The following is a 16,137-nucleotide window of genomic DNA, read 5'->3' as shown; positions in this document are numbered from 1 at the left end:
GTTGGCGAGCCAGACATCAACTATTGTAAATGGGCCTGGTTTCATTGACTTGAATAGAGCTAGGCCAACTTACATCAGCTCTGGATCTATTAGAATATATTTAAATGGATGTGTTGCTCCCTCTCAGGATTACTGAGGGCTTGTCTACATTTTACAGCACTGCAATGCTTAATGACGACACTACCTACACCGAAGGGAGAAGCTCTTCCTATTGGCATAGGTACTCCCCAAAGGCGGTAGCTATGTCAACAGGAGGAGCCCTCCTGTCAACATAGCGCTGTGTGGGCGTTCGGTCAGTATAACTGTTGCTCAGGAGTGTGAAAAGTCCACACCCCTGAGCGACTTAGTTATACCGACATAAGTTGGCGGTGTAGACCAAGCCTGAAATTACTATGGACTTTGTGTCAGTATAACAATGGCTATTTACATTACATCCCCAAAGAATTAGTCCTTTATGGCAACAGCTGAGGTCAGAGCTTCAGGGAAACTGATTAATATTCGGTGGCACAGTCAATCAATAAGTTTTGTGTTTGTTTTTTTCCCCACAGATTTCCTAGGAATGAAAATAGTTGGTGAGCTGCTACGAAGGTCAGGCGCTTTTTTTATGCGACGTACGTTCAGTGGGAACAGACTCTATTGGGCAGTTTTTGCTGAATATGTAAAAACAATGATAAGGGTAAATAAACTACTGAACAATTTTTTTAAAAGTACGTTTTAAAGCATTAGTTGACCTTACTGGCACATGTGTTCTATGAAAGATACATTAATGCAAAAAACTTTATTTGGTTAATTTAACTATATGCTGCTTTGGAGGTGATGGATGAATGTAGGTGTAGTGATGCCTGATGTTAGACTTGCGTGACTCCCAGCTTAAAATAAGCCTTTTTACTATGTGGAGAGAGAAGATTAAACATTATCATATTGATTTTTTTCCCCCAATCAACTTATTTTTTTGTTTTGTTTTGAAGAATGGCTATGCCCCAATTGAATTTTTTCTCGAGGGGACCAGAAGCCGCACCGCGAAGACTTTGACTCCAAAGTTTGGTACGTTGGTTGAAAAAGTTAAAATCTTCATTGAATTTGGGGATTTTCACTAGAGTACCTTACTGGGTTGCTGGGGGGAACCAAAACAATAGAATGTGGGAGAGTAGCAAGGTGGTCCAACGTATTCAGTGACCATGTGTAGTTGTGTGGCACCAAATGGCATAACATCGCACATGAGGTGTGTCCTCCGTGCAGTGTGACCTCACACACCATTTTGTAGAGCAAGTCTGTTGTGGGGTGGACAAATTCAGGAGCTGTATGGAATGGTCCTGTAGGCCTCCAGACCAGCCTACTGTACTGGTTAGTGTTGTGTTGTATACGTCCGAGCACAAGGGGCTCCTGTTCCGTGGCCGGGGCTGCTAGATGGTACCACAATACAAATAATAGAAACATACAAGATTCCTGATTCTCACACTGCCTCCCTGTGTGGCCTGATGCAAATCACTTAACCTCTCCCTGCTTCCCATCTGCAATGGGTGTAACAACAGTTATTTATCATCACAGAAGTGCTGAGAGATTGCTGGATGGAAGATGCTATGTGAATGCAAAGCAGTAGTATTGTTGTGTAAATACAGCACAGGTATTTGATCAAATGTAACACTTTTTTCATTTGCATTGTTTTAAAGCACAGACAGCAACTTTGGCTTATGCTTGCATCTGCATCGTGTGAGCACAAAGCGCATCTTCTAACATAGTTTTTGTCTATTGGTACACAACCAGATGCCTCCTTTCAATTGCAATTCAGCTTAATTTCCTTTCCAGAAGCCTCAGAATGTTGTTTTTTTTCCCCCTTCACCCACCTATTTACAGGTCTTCTCAGTATTGTGATGGAGCCATTTTTTAAACGAGAGGTTTTTGACACCTACCTTGTTCCAGTCAGCATCAGCTATGACAGGACATTAGAAGAATCCCTCTATGCATATGAACTTTTAGGAGTCCCTAAGCCCAAAGAGTCTACATCTGTATGTAAATATATTCAATAATAATACAATGTATTTGCCTCTCTGTATATCCCTGCAATATCAACTCACATTTTTCCCTCTCCTCACTTCAGGGGTTGTTGAAAGCCAGAAAAATCCTCAGCGACAATTTTGGAAGCATACATGTGTATTTTGGGCAGCCTGTATCACTCAGAACATTGGCATCTGGCAGAATCAATTGGTGTCCTCATAACTTGGTCCCAAGGTACCAGAACATCTGATCTCCCAATAGTTTGGGTTCAAATCTATAATTTGTTTGTTTTTGACTCATGTGAAACAGCGAAGGCTGGAGAGTAGCATTTTTCTTTTCATCTCCATGCTGGGAGCAGGTCAGGTTCGTTCGTTCTTCTCCCCTCTACTTGATCTGACCATTCAGGCAGCTCAGCCGTGTTTCTCTAAAAATCAGGCACTAGTGTGATTCCAGTGATCAAGTATTTCTGAAGAAGCTCATTCTTTGTTACTTGTTTTGTGAGTGTCACTGAGTACCCTATTCAAGATTATGGTGATGTATATATGTGCCATGCTAGGCTCTCAAATGCAGAGCTCTACCATCGAGAGTTGTCAGTAATTGAAGTATCTCAGTTGTTTCACCATTTCAGGTCTTCCTCTTCCCCCACCACTGCCACCTTCTTCATTGCAGACAGCGTGTGTCCTTGTGCCAGGAAGTGGTAATTTTCTGACAGGATGAATGGTTTCCCAATTTGATATCTGGAATTTAAGATTTTCATGGCTTTTGTTTGAGGATAGCAGACGTTATAGCCCCAAGCTCCTGGAGCGGTGAAAAAGCTGAAGTGTAGGATGTGGTATCGACAGTGGTCTCTGCCCACCACAAAGCATAGGATATGTCTCGGTGAAGGATTCATGGCTAAATGGAAATAAGCATCGTGGGGGTCAAAGGAGACAAACCAATCTCCCAGGCCCAGAGAAGGAGTGATCGCTGCTAGGATTACCATTCTGTACCACTGGGTGTGAACAAAGGTGTTGAGTATACTGACATCCAGAATTGGTCTCCACCCCATTTTTCTTTGGGACCAGGAATCACATTGAATCCTTTCCCAATGAAGTCCCGTGGAACAGATTTGATCGGCCCCAGTGTTAGGGGGATTGTACCTCCTGCCTCAGAAGACTCTTGTGAGAGGGGTCCCTGTAGAAGGGGCGGGAGGAGGCGAGGGAGCAGAAAGAAGCTGAACTGGATAGAGTAACCTGTGGATACAACTTTCAAGATCCATCTGTCTGAGATGATGAGCTCCCAGGAAGACAGAAAATGGATATTTAAAAGCACCTCTTAACTGCAAACCTCTTGGCAAAGGATTTGTATTCCCCACTATTATGGGGATTCATCGGCACTGCCCTGATCATCTAGATGCTTTTCCCCTTGCATGCTATCATCGCCTCTGTCTTGTCTGGACTCTGCTTCCTCCAGCTTATATTCATCCAAGTCTCTGCCTCCAACACAGGTAAGGCAGACACTACAGCTGTGAGAAGGAAAGATTTTTCGACTTTGCACGGGGCAGAAAGAACCTCAGGCCAACTCTGGAAATTTACTACATTCTCTTTACAAACCAACTTTGGCTTTCAATCATTTTCAGTGTCTAAAAGAGGTGGTGTGATTGGAGGGTAATGTAGTTAAGGAGTTAAGTGTGTGAGAGAATGTTTGTGTAATACAGCATTCTGGAGAGAGTGAAGGGTTTACCATTGTTTAACACCCAAAATCAAAGCCCCATACATAATGCAAATATGTAACCATGTTGTTAGCTGCAAAATTTACCTTTTCCCACGGAGTTGCAAATATGTGTTTATATTGCATAAATCCACAAAAACAACCATTCTCCCTAAGCTGGACATAGAATCCAGAAAGGCTACCCTCCTTTTGAGCTGCTTTATCCTGGCAGGTGTGATATTTCTTTGCTATAATGCAAACAGACAATATGCATTAGCAATATATTTTCACATTATATGGTATTTTTGGAATCTTTTCAATAAAGTGGAAGGTTTTGAATGATTTTTTGTAATCAGTTAACATAAGTCTTGCTTAGATCTGGAAGCCTTGCTTCATAATTTAGGTCTCGTGTACTTGCATAATTGCCCAAATGTGTTAGGTGCTGTACTGTGGGTACAATGGGCAGAAGAGTATCTATGTGAGAGAACATACATATATGGGTACAGTACAGGACTAATGGGATTAGGATATAAATTATATCCTAGGATGTAGAGCTTCTTCTTGGTTGTAATGTATTATGTTATTTCGACTTTTCCTTTCAGGCATCTTCCCCAAAGGCTATCTGAGGATATCCAGGAATTTGTTACTGATATAGCCTACAAAATAGAGCTTCTACAGATAGAAAACATGGTTCTGAGCCCCTGGGTATTAATTGCTTCTGTCCTGCTCCAGAATTTGCCAGCCATAGATTTTGAACTTCTGGTTGAAAAGACACTTTGGCTGAAAGGCTTAACGCAGGCTTTTGGAGGATTCCTCGAGTGGCCTGGTACGCAGAGAAAGTTATATTTCTTTTGCTAAGGAAAGTTACACTGTGAAGTGAGTTTTATTTATGTTGAAGCAGTACTAAAAGCCGAGCTTAGGAGTTTTAGTCCTGATCAAAAAATTTTGACTGAAAATCCAGTCATATGGAGACAGAACAGATATGCTACTTTTTTGAGGTGTGAAGCGGTAAAGGGGGAGAAACTCCAGTATAATTATATTAAAACAGTACTGAGATTTGCGTAATATTGTTTCTTTATCCAAACCCTAACTTTTGAAAGCATGGGTCACAGAACGTTATCTGAGCTGCAACAGGAGCTCAGTACATTACTAAGTCTAAAGTTTGATATCCAGTGTAATGTAAACTGCCCCTGTAATCAAGAACTCTCTCGAACACATGCACAGAAAGTCACATTACAACTTTGATTTTTATTTTTTTCTTCTATTCCATAGTTTGAGAGTGTTTATTCCTGCCTCAGGGTTCGCTCTCCTGCCCAATTCTTTAATTTAAGCATTCTTTATATTTAACCTCTCCTTAAAGTGGCTCGTGATACTTCATATGGGGAGCCACTGAGAGTTATGCAAGCCAAAACGATGAGCGTAATCCAGTCTCATGCTTCAGTGTATAAGTAGTAACATACATAAAGAACTTAGTTTACACTATATATGATTAAGACGACAGTTTTTCTTCAAAGTCTCTCAAATATATAAACTATAGTCCAAGCAGGTCTTTACTCTAGTGCTCATTTGTACATAATCAAAAGGGGGAATATTTTTAAACAGTGCAGGCAGGGCTGGATTAACTCTCCTGTGGGTCTGGGGCTATTAGATTTTGTGGCACCCCTGTATACAAGTCTTTTTCCTAATTTAAAACAAAATTATCACAATTATAGCATCGAGGCTATTAATGCTATACTAAACTTGTCTTTTAATTAACATTAAGCCGTTCTGTGGTTACATTTCAGTCTTAACATGTAGAATATAATTAAGTTAATTCAAAATAGCCTACTTCTTACCTTAGAACAGCTGTTATATTAGTTTCTTTCTGGGAGGGAGTTTGGGTGCAGGAGGGGGCTCCAGGCTAGGGCAGAGTGTTGGGGTGCAGCTGAGGGGTGTGGGCTCTGGGAAGGGGTTTGGTGCAGGAGGGGATTCTGACTTGGGGCAGGAGGCTGGGGTGCAGGAAGGTGTGCGAGGTGTAGACTCCAGCCAGGAGGCACTTACCACAGGCAGCTCCTGGCTAGTGGTGCAGCAGGGTTCAGGCAGGCTGCCTGCCATAGCCCCATGCTGCTCCCAGAAGCAGCTGGCTGCTGGCACGTTTCTGCCGCCCCTGGCAGGGAGGGGGACAGCGTGTCTCCGTGTGCTGCCAGTGCCCGCAAATGCAGCCCCCACAGTTCCCATTGGACAGGAACCAGCCAATGGGAGCTGTGGGGACGCTGCTGGGGGCGTGAGCAGTGCACAGAGCGGCCTCCCCCACCCCACCCTGCCAGGGGCTGCAGAGACATGCCAGCAGCCGGCTGCTTCCGGGAGTGGTGTAGGGCCATGGTATGCAGGCAGCCTGCCTGAGCCCTGCTGTGCTGGGGCCCCCTTTACCCCAGGGCCCTGGGCTGCAGCCCCTAAATCCCTGCATTAATCCAGCCCGAACTGCAGGGCAAAAATAGACATACTACACTGTAACAGAACTCTGTCCATCACAAAAGAACAACCCATCTCTCTCCCCTCCGGATACTTCAGTTTTTTGACTGAAGGAAAGCTCTGCCTTTGGAAGCCCAGTAAAAATAACTACCCAAATGAGAGATGTCCCGAATCAACAGCCTTATTGCAAAGTGAATTAAAGAATACTCCAAATGTAGGCATTTTGCAGGGTTTTGTTTTGTTTTGTTTTTTTAAACAATCCTACTAAAACAAAAAATTATCTTTATAAGTAAGACCCTACTTGAACTGCGGTATGACTGTCAAATAATTGTGGTTGAGTTGCAGACAAGACATGGAAAATTGTGGAAAAGTAATAATGGACCTTTCATTATTTTGTGGTAGTTTGGAAAAGCCAGAGTAGACCTATTTGTTTAAGAAAAATTTGCTGGAACTATATGAACACTCTATTATGCTGTTAATTTTTTTTTTTTATAAGCAGACATTTAGCTGCAACTGTATTACGGTCATGAATGCATGGGACTGACAGAGGGAACTCCCACTGTCAGCTGCCTGGGGCTAACAAAATTGTGGTGGAAGCCTAATATTGTGGGATCCGCAATTTCTGCAATATCGCAGTTTAAGTAGGACCTTAGTTATAAATAAGGAGATGATTCTGTCATGGATTCCATGACTTTCTGGGACCTCTGTGACTTCTTGGCAGGGTCACTGCAGTGTCAGCTCCATGGCTGCGGGAGCAGCAACTGCTGGGACGGCCACCAGCCCCAAGGCTGCCGGAGCCATGGTCCCCAGCATGCCAGAGCAGTGGCTGGGGTTGGGTCAGCCCCCTTGGAGCTGGAGCAGCAGCAGTCAGCCCGTGCCGCAGGGGCAGTGGTGGGATTGGAGCAGCCGCAGGCCCTCGGTAGCGATCTGACTGTTTGTCCTTCCCCAACCCCCAGGGTATTCTTAGTAAAAATCAGGGACAGGTCACGAGCTTCTGAGAATTTTTGTTTGTCTGTGATCTGTCCCTGACTTTTACTAAAAAATACATAATCTTAACCTTAGTTATAAGTATAATCTGGGCACTGGAACATAGACATTTTCTTGTAAATGAGCTCTCTAATAATTTTTGCTTCCATTAAAACGGGGGTGGGCAAACTATGACCCGCTTTGGATCCGGCCCACGGGATTGCCACCCCTGTGGCACCGCAGGCCCCACACCACTCCAGGAAGTGGCCAGCACCACATCCCTGGGGGACGGGGGGTAGAGGGCTGAGCACACTGCCCTTGCCTGTGGGTATCTTCCCCCAGAGCTCCCATTGGCTGGGAACGGGGAACCGCAGCAAATGGGAGCTTCGGGGGAGGTACCCACAGGCAAGGGCAGCGCGCTCAGCCGTCTGCCCCCACTTCCCCAGGGGCCGCAGGGACGTGGTGCTGGCCGCTTTCTGGAGCAGCACGGTGCTGGGGCCAGGGCAGGCAGGGAGCCTGCCCTGGCCCCGGTGTATGCCTCTGCCACTCCGGAGTCGCTCCAGAGCCCTCACCCTGAACCCCTCCTGCACCCCACACCCCAACTCCCTGCCCCAGCCCTACATTCATAGCCCTGCATGCAATTTCCTCACCCAGATGTGGCCCTCGGACCAAAAGGTTTGCCCACCCCGCATTAAAATGTTGTTGCACTTCTGCAAAGTGAGGGGAGCTTTGATATCTTATCTGATATCACTTGGCGCCACTAGATACTACAGTAATGTAAATTATAAGCAATGACAATCTCTGCTGATGGTCCTTCCCTCCCTCTGAAGGCTGTAGTTCATCAGGAATAAAACAGCTAATCTAAATTGCTGTAAAATGTCAAACCACAGATTCTCAATTTCCTTCTTTTTTTTTTTTTCCTTCCCCGTGAGTTTATCCTTAAACTTGATGATGTGGTATTCTGGATTCTGAAAAGTTCTTCCACTAGGTGTTTGTATCTTTGGAGCCCTTGGTTGCTTTACAGAAGTTTTCAGACCTCCAGATGTGGTCTGAAATTCTGTGATCTGGAACACTCAGCAACCAGATTTTTTTAAATATATGATATGACTGATATATACTTGCAGGTATATTACTCATGATGCATTGAAGGGATCCAGGCATTTAAGCAGCATTTGTGTGGCACATCAGCAGTTTTTTTTTTAACAGGTCAGCAGCGGTAGCATCCCAGCAGTCAAAAACTGTGGTCCTAGCTTGGCCCACGGTACTCATCTCTTAGACCATGTCTGCTAGCAGTGGTCTCTTTGGCCCTCCATGTTCTGTAAAACTAAATGGCAGAATCACCTCCATTTACTGTTAAAATAAGCAACCTATATTGTCAAAATGCAAGACAAAAGACTGATGATAGAGCAGATTCCACTATTTTGCACTGGCCGTTTTATGGGGCCTGGTTTATACTTAAATTGTAAGTTGATATAGCTATGTTGCTTAAAGGTATGAAAAATCCTCATCCCAGAGTGACCTAACTATGCTAAGCTAACCCCTAGCATAGATGCAGCTAGGCTAATGGAAGAATGCTTCCATCAATGTAGCCGTTGTTACTCTGGGAGATGATGTTCCTACAGTAACAGAGAAACCCCTTCTGTGAGTGTAGGCTCCATTTCTATTACAAGCTTATGCCAGCATAGCCATGGTGATGTAGCTATGCTGGTATAGTCCCCCATAGCATAGACAAGCCCTGGGTATGATTACACATTTGGGTTTTTTTTACTTTGAGTTATTAATTTGAAGTAGTTAGTAGCTGTTTGTAATACATTGGGCTTATTTATCTACTGTTGAAATGTACTTGTGTAAGAAAACTATATTAAAGGATTGCAAAACAACCTGTCTGCCTCACCACTTCTCACCCAGTTGAGCAACTTTAATGCACTGGCAAAGATAGGATGACACGTTGAAGCAGCAGATAAGCCACTAGCTGCTTGGGGATGAAGGTTATGTTAAAATTGATTTTTAAAAGAAACAAATGTACCCCTTCAATGTCCTGTAGATTGGCATGCACACAATCCTATGATCATATGTTTTACCTCTTCATGTTCAGTTTAAGGTTATTGTCTATTCCCTTGCATGTTAGTATATTCTGGTCAGACAAAGAATATTGTCTCATATTCTACACTGAGAATGTTTTGAAACAATTAGTTTAAATAAATTAAAATATCTGAATCAGTCAAAGTAGAATAACTCAAGCTAAGCTTTTTGAGTGGAAGAGGCTGTGCATATGCTGTGTATTTTTGATCTCATACCACAATTCTGGGATGTGCTTTTCTTAATTTTTTTTTATCTGCTATACGCTCCTCTTTGCAAACACTCACTTACATCTTTGAATAGCGTTCTCAGTAAAACTGTTCTTGAAAAAGTGTGCCAGGGATATGTCTTATGGAACTTTGAGCTTGGGTACAGTCTGTTATCTCTGTAAGCAGGTGTGTTACGCATGATGGTCCCATTTTTACTACTTTTAGTTTAAGGTGAGTTTGAGGGATCTTTGGTTTGTGGGAATTTGCTTTTACCTTGACAGAAGGGTAGATGAGAATTAAAAATGTACGTTTGCAGATCTAAAATAAATGTGGTGAACAGAGCTATGCAGTGTACCTGTCTAATAGTGTAGATCTGTGTTCTCCATTGAGAGGTTCAGAACAGCGGTTACCCACTTTTGGTTGCAGAGAAGGAAGGAGACTACTTCGTATTTCCCAAATTCACGGCCCTGAAAAACACGTCATGGACCATGAAAGCTGGACTCCCCCTGTGAAATCTGCTTTTTTGTGTGTGTTTTTACCCTATGCTATACAGATTTCACGGGGGAGACCAGCGTATCTCAAATTGGGGGTCCTGACCCGAAAGGGAGTGGGGGGGGGTACACAAGGTTATTTTAGGGGGGTATTGCCACCCTTCCTTCTGCACTGCCGTCAGAGCTGGGCGGCCGGAGGGCGGCAGCTATTGGCCAGGGTCCCAGCTGTGAAGGCAGCACCCCACCAGCAGCAGCGCAGAAGTAAGGGTGGCAACACCATACCAGGCCATCCTTCCTTCTGTGCTGCTGCCTGCAGAGCTGGACCCTCAGTCAGCAGCTGCCATGCTCTGGCGGCCCTGCACTGCTGCCTTCTGGCTGCCCAGTTCTGAAGGCAGCAGTACAGGGCAGCCAGAGAGTGGCAGCTGCTGACTGATGGCCCAGCTCTGCAGGCAGCAGCGCAGAAGTGTAAAAGTGTCAATACCACAACCCCCACTACAATAACCTTGTGATCCACCCACAACTCCGTTTTGGGTCAGGACTCCTACAATTACAACGCTGAAATTTCAGATTTAAATAGCTGAAATCATGAAATTTATGATTTTTAAAATCCTGTGACTATGAAATTGACCAAAATGGACCGTGAATTTGGTAGGGCCCTACTGGTAAGGTCTAGGTTGTAGTTCCAGCAATGCCTGTAATTATTGTCTCCACCTCACCCTATGTTTTTTCCTGCCTCTTTCCAACATGGATCATCCTGGAACAGGTTTCTAAGTGTTCCTAGAGGTAAAAATTGTTCTGGGTTTTAAAATATAATGTAATATACATTCTGTACATACTTTTTCCTTTAGCATGTGCCTGAGTGTTATGTCCTTTTACTAGATAATCTATGTGCCAATAAAGCAATCACGTCCAGCGTTGCCCTGCACTCCAACATTGTGAGCCTTGTCAATGGCCAAGTGGTTTTAAATGACATGGGAATGGAGGCTGGAGCTACAGAGGAGCTTGTTTTTAAACAGGCGCTCTCCATCCTCATGTGTGGAGCCTACAGGAACCAGTTGCTAAATGTGTTTGTGCGCCCATCTCTGGTGGCTGTAGCATTGCAGATGACGCAAAGTTTCAGAAAAGGTAACTTCATAATATTAACATATTCTAAGGGAGGTTGACCTGATCAGAGGTGTTGGGCACCTGGAGTGCCTGCTGATGTCACGGGGTGCTAACCAAATTGAATATTTACACCAACATTCAGAGTGAGGCCCACTGGCATCAGATTTTGAGGGTTTTTTTTTTTTTTTCCAGCTTTTTTAATGCCCTCTTCACACTAGCACAAAGCTAACCCATTTTCACAGCCATGTTACAGCATTCCTCTGGGAACCACGACAGATGTTTTTGCAATGTATTAAGTCATGGGACAAGTTAATGTGACTCTCATGATTCCTGACAGTACTTATACTGATCTGTGACATATTACTGATTTGAAAGTAGATACTCTGCAGGCCTTTCTCTTGTTGGCTTCTGATTTGCACTGGGAGCTTGCCTGGGAGGACCAACTCCTGCAAACAGACAGTGTAAATAGCTTTCCACGCTCCAGTTGTGGTATATGGAGCAGTATTTGATACACGCTACTTCCTTTAGTAAGGTCTGAATGCTGTTTGATAGGGTTGTGGAATAGTTTAGTGTGGACATGGCCTTGCTCTGACTGTTCAGGTGTTTGAGTGTGTGTACACATATTCTGACACTACCTGCATCCTAGATTTATTCCCATAGAGTGCAGTTTGTCTCTCCATGTCCTTGCTTGTTTCAGTGAAATATTGTAGCAGTCAGTACTTTCCCTTGTTCAGTACTTGCGATACATTTTTTTAAACAGAAAATGTTTGATTTGGCAAAGATTAATTTTAAACATCTACAGTATTTCCTGTATGTTCAGGGAGGTTGCACAAATACAACCAACTTCTTCCCTTTTTTTTAAGATTAGTTGCATAAAGTATATAGGTGATACTATTTCAAGTTGAATCAGTCTCTGTGCACATGCTTATATTTTTTTTGTCAAAACATTTGTGCTAATTGTGCCCTGTTAAAAATTTCCTCTTACACTGAAGGCTCCCCCCCCTTTATTTTACAAATGACTTAAATGAACAATGTTATATCCTTAACCTTATCTTTTCCTTCCCCCCCCGCCCACCCAGAGGAAATCTATAGCTGCTTCAACTTCTTGCGAGACATTTTTTCTGATGAGTTCATCTTCTTCCCTGGCATTGCATTGAAGGTAAAACCATCCTGTGTAAATAAATAAGGGTACATGTAATTTTATCTGGGTACATGATGGATTAGCTTTAGGAGTCTCCGTAATGGGAGTTCTGTGTCAAATTCTTTGAGCCTGAGATCTGTCAGATCTCCGCTAAGCAGGAGTGAGCCTGATCAGTACATGGGAAGAACATCTCAAAGGAAAACCAAGTGTAGGTCATTCAGTAAATGCCAAGTTCTACCATGAGTAAGATTTGCAGCAGTTTCTCCATATAGCATTAAAGGGCTTGTGCTGCTGAAAGAAGAGTCTTTCAGGTGAGATATAAAACTACTACCCCTTGGCCCACACCGCTTCCCGCAGCCCCCGTTGGCTTGGAACGGTGAACCGCGGCCAGTGGGAGCTGCAATTGGCCGAACCTGTGGATGCTGTAGGTAAAAAAAACCGTCCTGGCCCACCAGTGGATTTCCCTGACAGGCCGCGTTCCGAAGGTTGCCGATCCCTGCTTTAGCATCTACAAGCCCACTCAGTCCTCCTCCTTGTTCAGCCAATCGCTAAGACAAATAAATTTGTTTACATTTAACGGGAGATACTGCTGCCTGCTTCTTATTTACAATGTCACCTGAAAGTGACAACAGGTGTTCGCATGGCACTTTTGTAGCTGGTGTTGCAAGGTATTTACGTTCCAGATATGCTAAACGTTCGTATGCCCCTTCATGCTTCGGCCACCATTCCAGAGGACATGCTTCCATGCTGATGATGATCGTTAAAAAAATGTGTTAATTAAATTTGTGACTGAACTCCTTGTGGGAGAATTCTATGTCCCCTGCTCTGTTTTACCCACATTCTGCCATATATTTCATGTTATAGCAGTCTAGGATGATGACCCAGCACATGTTCATCTTAAGACCACTTTCACAGCAGATTTAACAAAACGCAACGAACTTACCAATGTGAGATTTCTAAAAATAGCTACAGCATTCGACCCAAGGTTTAAGAATCTGAAGTGCCATCCAAAATCTGAGAAGGACAAGGTGTAGAGCATGCTTTGAGAAGTCTTAAAAGAGCAACACTCAGGTGTGGAAACTACAGAACCTGAAACACCGAAAAAGAAAAATCAACCTTCTGCTGGTGGCATCTGACTCTCATGATGAAAATGAACATGCATCAGTCTGCTCTGCTTTGGATCATTATTGAGCAGAACCCATCATCAGCATGGACGTACTTCCCCTGGAAGGGTGGCTGAAGCATGAAGGGACATATGAATCTTTAGCACATCTGGCATGTAAATATCTTGCGACGCTGGCTACAACAGTGCCATGCGAATGTCTGTTCTCACTTTCAGGTGACATTGTAAACAAGAAGTGGGCAGCATTATCTCCTGCCAATTGTAACCAAACTTGTTTGTCTGAGTGACTGACTGAAATAGGACTGAGTGGACTTGTGGGCTCTAAAGTTTTACATTATTTTATTTTTGAATGCAGTTATTTTTTTGTACAGAATTCTACATTTGTAAGTTCAACTTTCATGATAGAGAGATTGCACTCCAGTACTCGTAATGTGGGAATTGAAAAATACTCTTTTTCTTGGTTTTTTACAGGGCAAATATTTGTAATAATAAATATAAAGTGAGCACTGTACACTTTGTAGTCTGTATTGTAATTGAAATCAGTATATCTGAAAATGTAGAAGACAAAAATATTTAAAGAAATGGTATTCTATTGTTTAACAGCACGATTAATTGCAATTAAATTTTTTTAATCGCTTGACAGCACTACTAGAATATTTTATGTACATTAACTTTTTTTTTGCTCTGTTTGCTGATTGGAAATATCAAATTTAATGTAATGATTATTTCTAACTGGAAAAGTTCAGAGACAGTGCTCATCTCCAGAAGCAAACCAGGAACTGGAAGATTAACGTAACCAGTCTTTTTTGAGCCAAAATAAGCTGGTGCCAAAGCACTACTTCAGAAATAGAACTTTTACAGACCTTGGCAGAAATTTAGGCACTGAATTCCCATGGACTTTCCATAGGCGTTAAGTGCCTAAACGTCATTTATGTCTTTGAAAATCTCCTGCCTTATCTTAAGTAGGAAAACCAGTTTTGTTTGACCTTATGATAACTAACTCCACTTCAACCATGGCATGGTCCCTACTCCAGAGAGCTTTTAACATGTTTTATGTTAGATGGTTGTCATTGATGCTAGCGGAGAGCCTCGGGTTGACCACGACCAGCTAACACCCATCATACTGGGACAAAGTCCTAGATTAAGTGATGTAGGCTAATGTAATGCCAACTTCTTTCCTAGACAAGACAAGGTCCCAGAGGCCTTCCTGTGAAGATAGAGAGGCCATTCTATTATGAGGCTCCCAGTTTGAGAATATAAACTTGGTGAAAATATGAACTCAATACCTGTTTAGAAATTGATTCTTGGTATATCTGAGAGTGTCTAGAAAACTTCTTTCAGAAACTTCAGTGGCAGGCTGATGGTAGCTGTGTGCTTTATTTTCATGAGGAGACTTAGCTGCACTTGTCCTAGTTGGGAAAATTACCAATTACACTGTTTTTCCTTTGTCCTACAGGACTTTGAAGAAGGATGTTTTCTGCTTACAAAATGTAATGTAATTCAAGTGACTCCCCAGGAAATCATCTTTACAGAGAAAGGAAATTCTGTAGCAGCTTTTTTGGCAGCTCTGTTCAGGCCTTTTATGGAAGGTTACCAGGTACACAGTTCTTCACAAAGTTTGCACCTACTCTCTCCCGTCTCCAACTCATAATTTCCATGGGGAATGACATGAGTCATAGTTCTTCTGTGGTACAAACACTAAGTATTAGCGTGGGTGGGAGTGGAAGGGAGAAGATACATAGTAGTAGTAAGTTTTATCCAATGATTTGAAGAGATTGGTTCCCTCTCGTGACACAGATTTTAAAAAAAAAATGACAGGGTAATTAACTTTGTGGTAGTGCTAAGGGTCTTATGACAGGCTAGTTGGAGCTGTGGTATCTTATACAATTGAATCTGCATGTGAGGGTTGGTGTTCTGGCCCTGTGAAGGGCAGTTTATTTAAGAAGAGAAATCCAGAGCAACAAACACCTTGTCCTGTTTAGGTCCCAGCACAAAAAGTGCCCAAGTCAAAAATAAATGAGGTTTTCAGCCAAAAGAGGAAGGGTAGACTACCTGGTTCCCTTAGCTCTAGCCCTCTCCCTTTAAAATAATTCCCTCTGGATTTATAAAGCCCACTTCTCAGGGAATCTGTTGTTAATGGGCTAATTGCCAGTCCTTAAAAGGAGGACTTCTTTAGCATATGTAAGTGGATAGTATGCAAACTGCAGAAGTTGGTTGTATGTTTGGCTAAAGCCTGTGTGGGAATTCTTTGCCCTGTCAGTGTTTATTTTAATTCTCTCCCCCCCGCCGAAGCCTACCAAAACTAAATAACTCTTTACACTTCTTAAATAAAATAAATATGCTAGAAGAGGATAGCAAATTCCCACCACTGTGAAACCGTGTCAGTTATTGGTTAGATCATAGCGGTCAGGGTCATAAGAACGTCCATACTGGGTCAGACCAAAGGTCCATCTAGCCCCGTATCCTGTCTTTCCACAGTGGCCAATGCCAGGTTCCCCAGTGGGAATGAACAGAACAGGTAATCATTAAGTGATCCATTCCCTGTCGTCCATTCCCAGCTTCTAGCAAACAGAGGCGAGGAACACCATCCCTGCCCATCCTGGCTAATAGCCATTGATGGACCTATCCTGCATGAATTTATCTAGTTCTTTTTTTAACCCTGTTATAGTCTTGGCCTTCACAACATCCTCTGGCAAGGAGTTCCACAGGTTGACTGTGCGTTGTGTGAAAAAATACTTCCTTTTGTTTGTTTTTAAACCTGCTGCCTATTAATTTCATTTGGTGACCTCTAGCTCTTGTGTTATGAGAAGGAGTAAATAACACTTCCTTATTTACTTTCTCTGCACCAGTCATGATTTTGTAGACCTCGATCATATTCCCCCTTAGTTA

The 16,137-nt window shown here is 43.0% G+C and overlaps 1 protein-coding gene across 2 annotated transcripts in view; it reads left to right on the top strand.

Annotated features, from left to right (window-relative positions):
• Positions 1-16,137, top strand: part of GNPAT (glyceronephosphate O-acyltransferase) — a 40,351-nt gene that overhangs the window by 18,420 nt on the left and 5,794 nt on the right. For both annotated transcript variants that reach the window (XM_073338018.1, XM_073338016.1), the window contains exons 5-12: positions 549-676; positions 969-1,044; positions 1,855-2,006; positions 2,099-2,229; positions 4,287-4,510; positions 10,760-11,005; positions 12,064-12,143; positions 14,705-14,845. In XM_073338018.1, the coding sequence (XP_073194119.1) occupies positions 549-676; positions 969-1,044; positions 1,855-2,006; positions 2,099-2,229; positions 4,287-4,510; positions 10,760-11,005; positions 12,064-12,143; positions 14,705-14,845 (1,178 nt within the window). The remainder of the gene's footprint in view (positions 1-548; positions 677-968; positions 1,045-1,854; positions 2,007-2,098; positions 2,230-4,286; positions 4,511-10,759; positions 11,006-12,063; positions 12,144-14,704; positions 14,846-16,137) is intronic.

The sequence above is a fragment of the Lepidochelys kempii genome, chromosome 3, assembly GCF_965140265.1.
Source record: "Lepidochelys kempii isolate rLepKem1 chromosome 3, rLepKem1.hap2, whole genome shotgun sequence".
Taxonomy (NCBI): domain Eukaryota; kingdom Metazoa; phylum Chordata; order Testudines; family Cheloniidae; genus Lepidochelys; species Lepidochelys kempii.
Note: the sequence above shows the minus strand (reverse complement) of the source record. Positions and strands in the feature narration are given on the sequence as shown.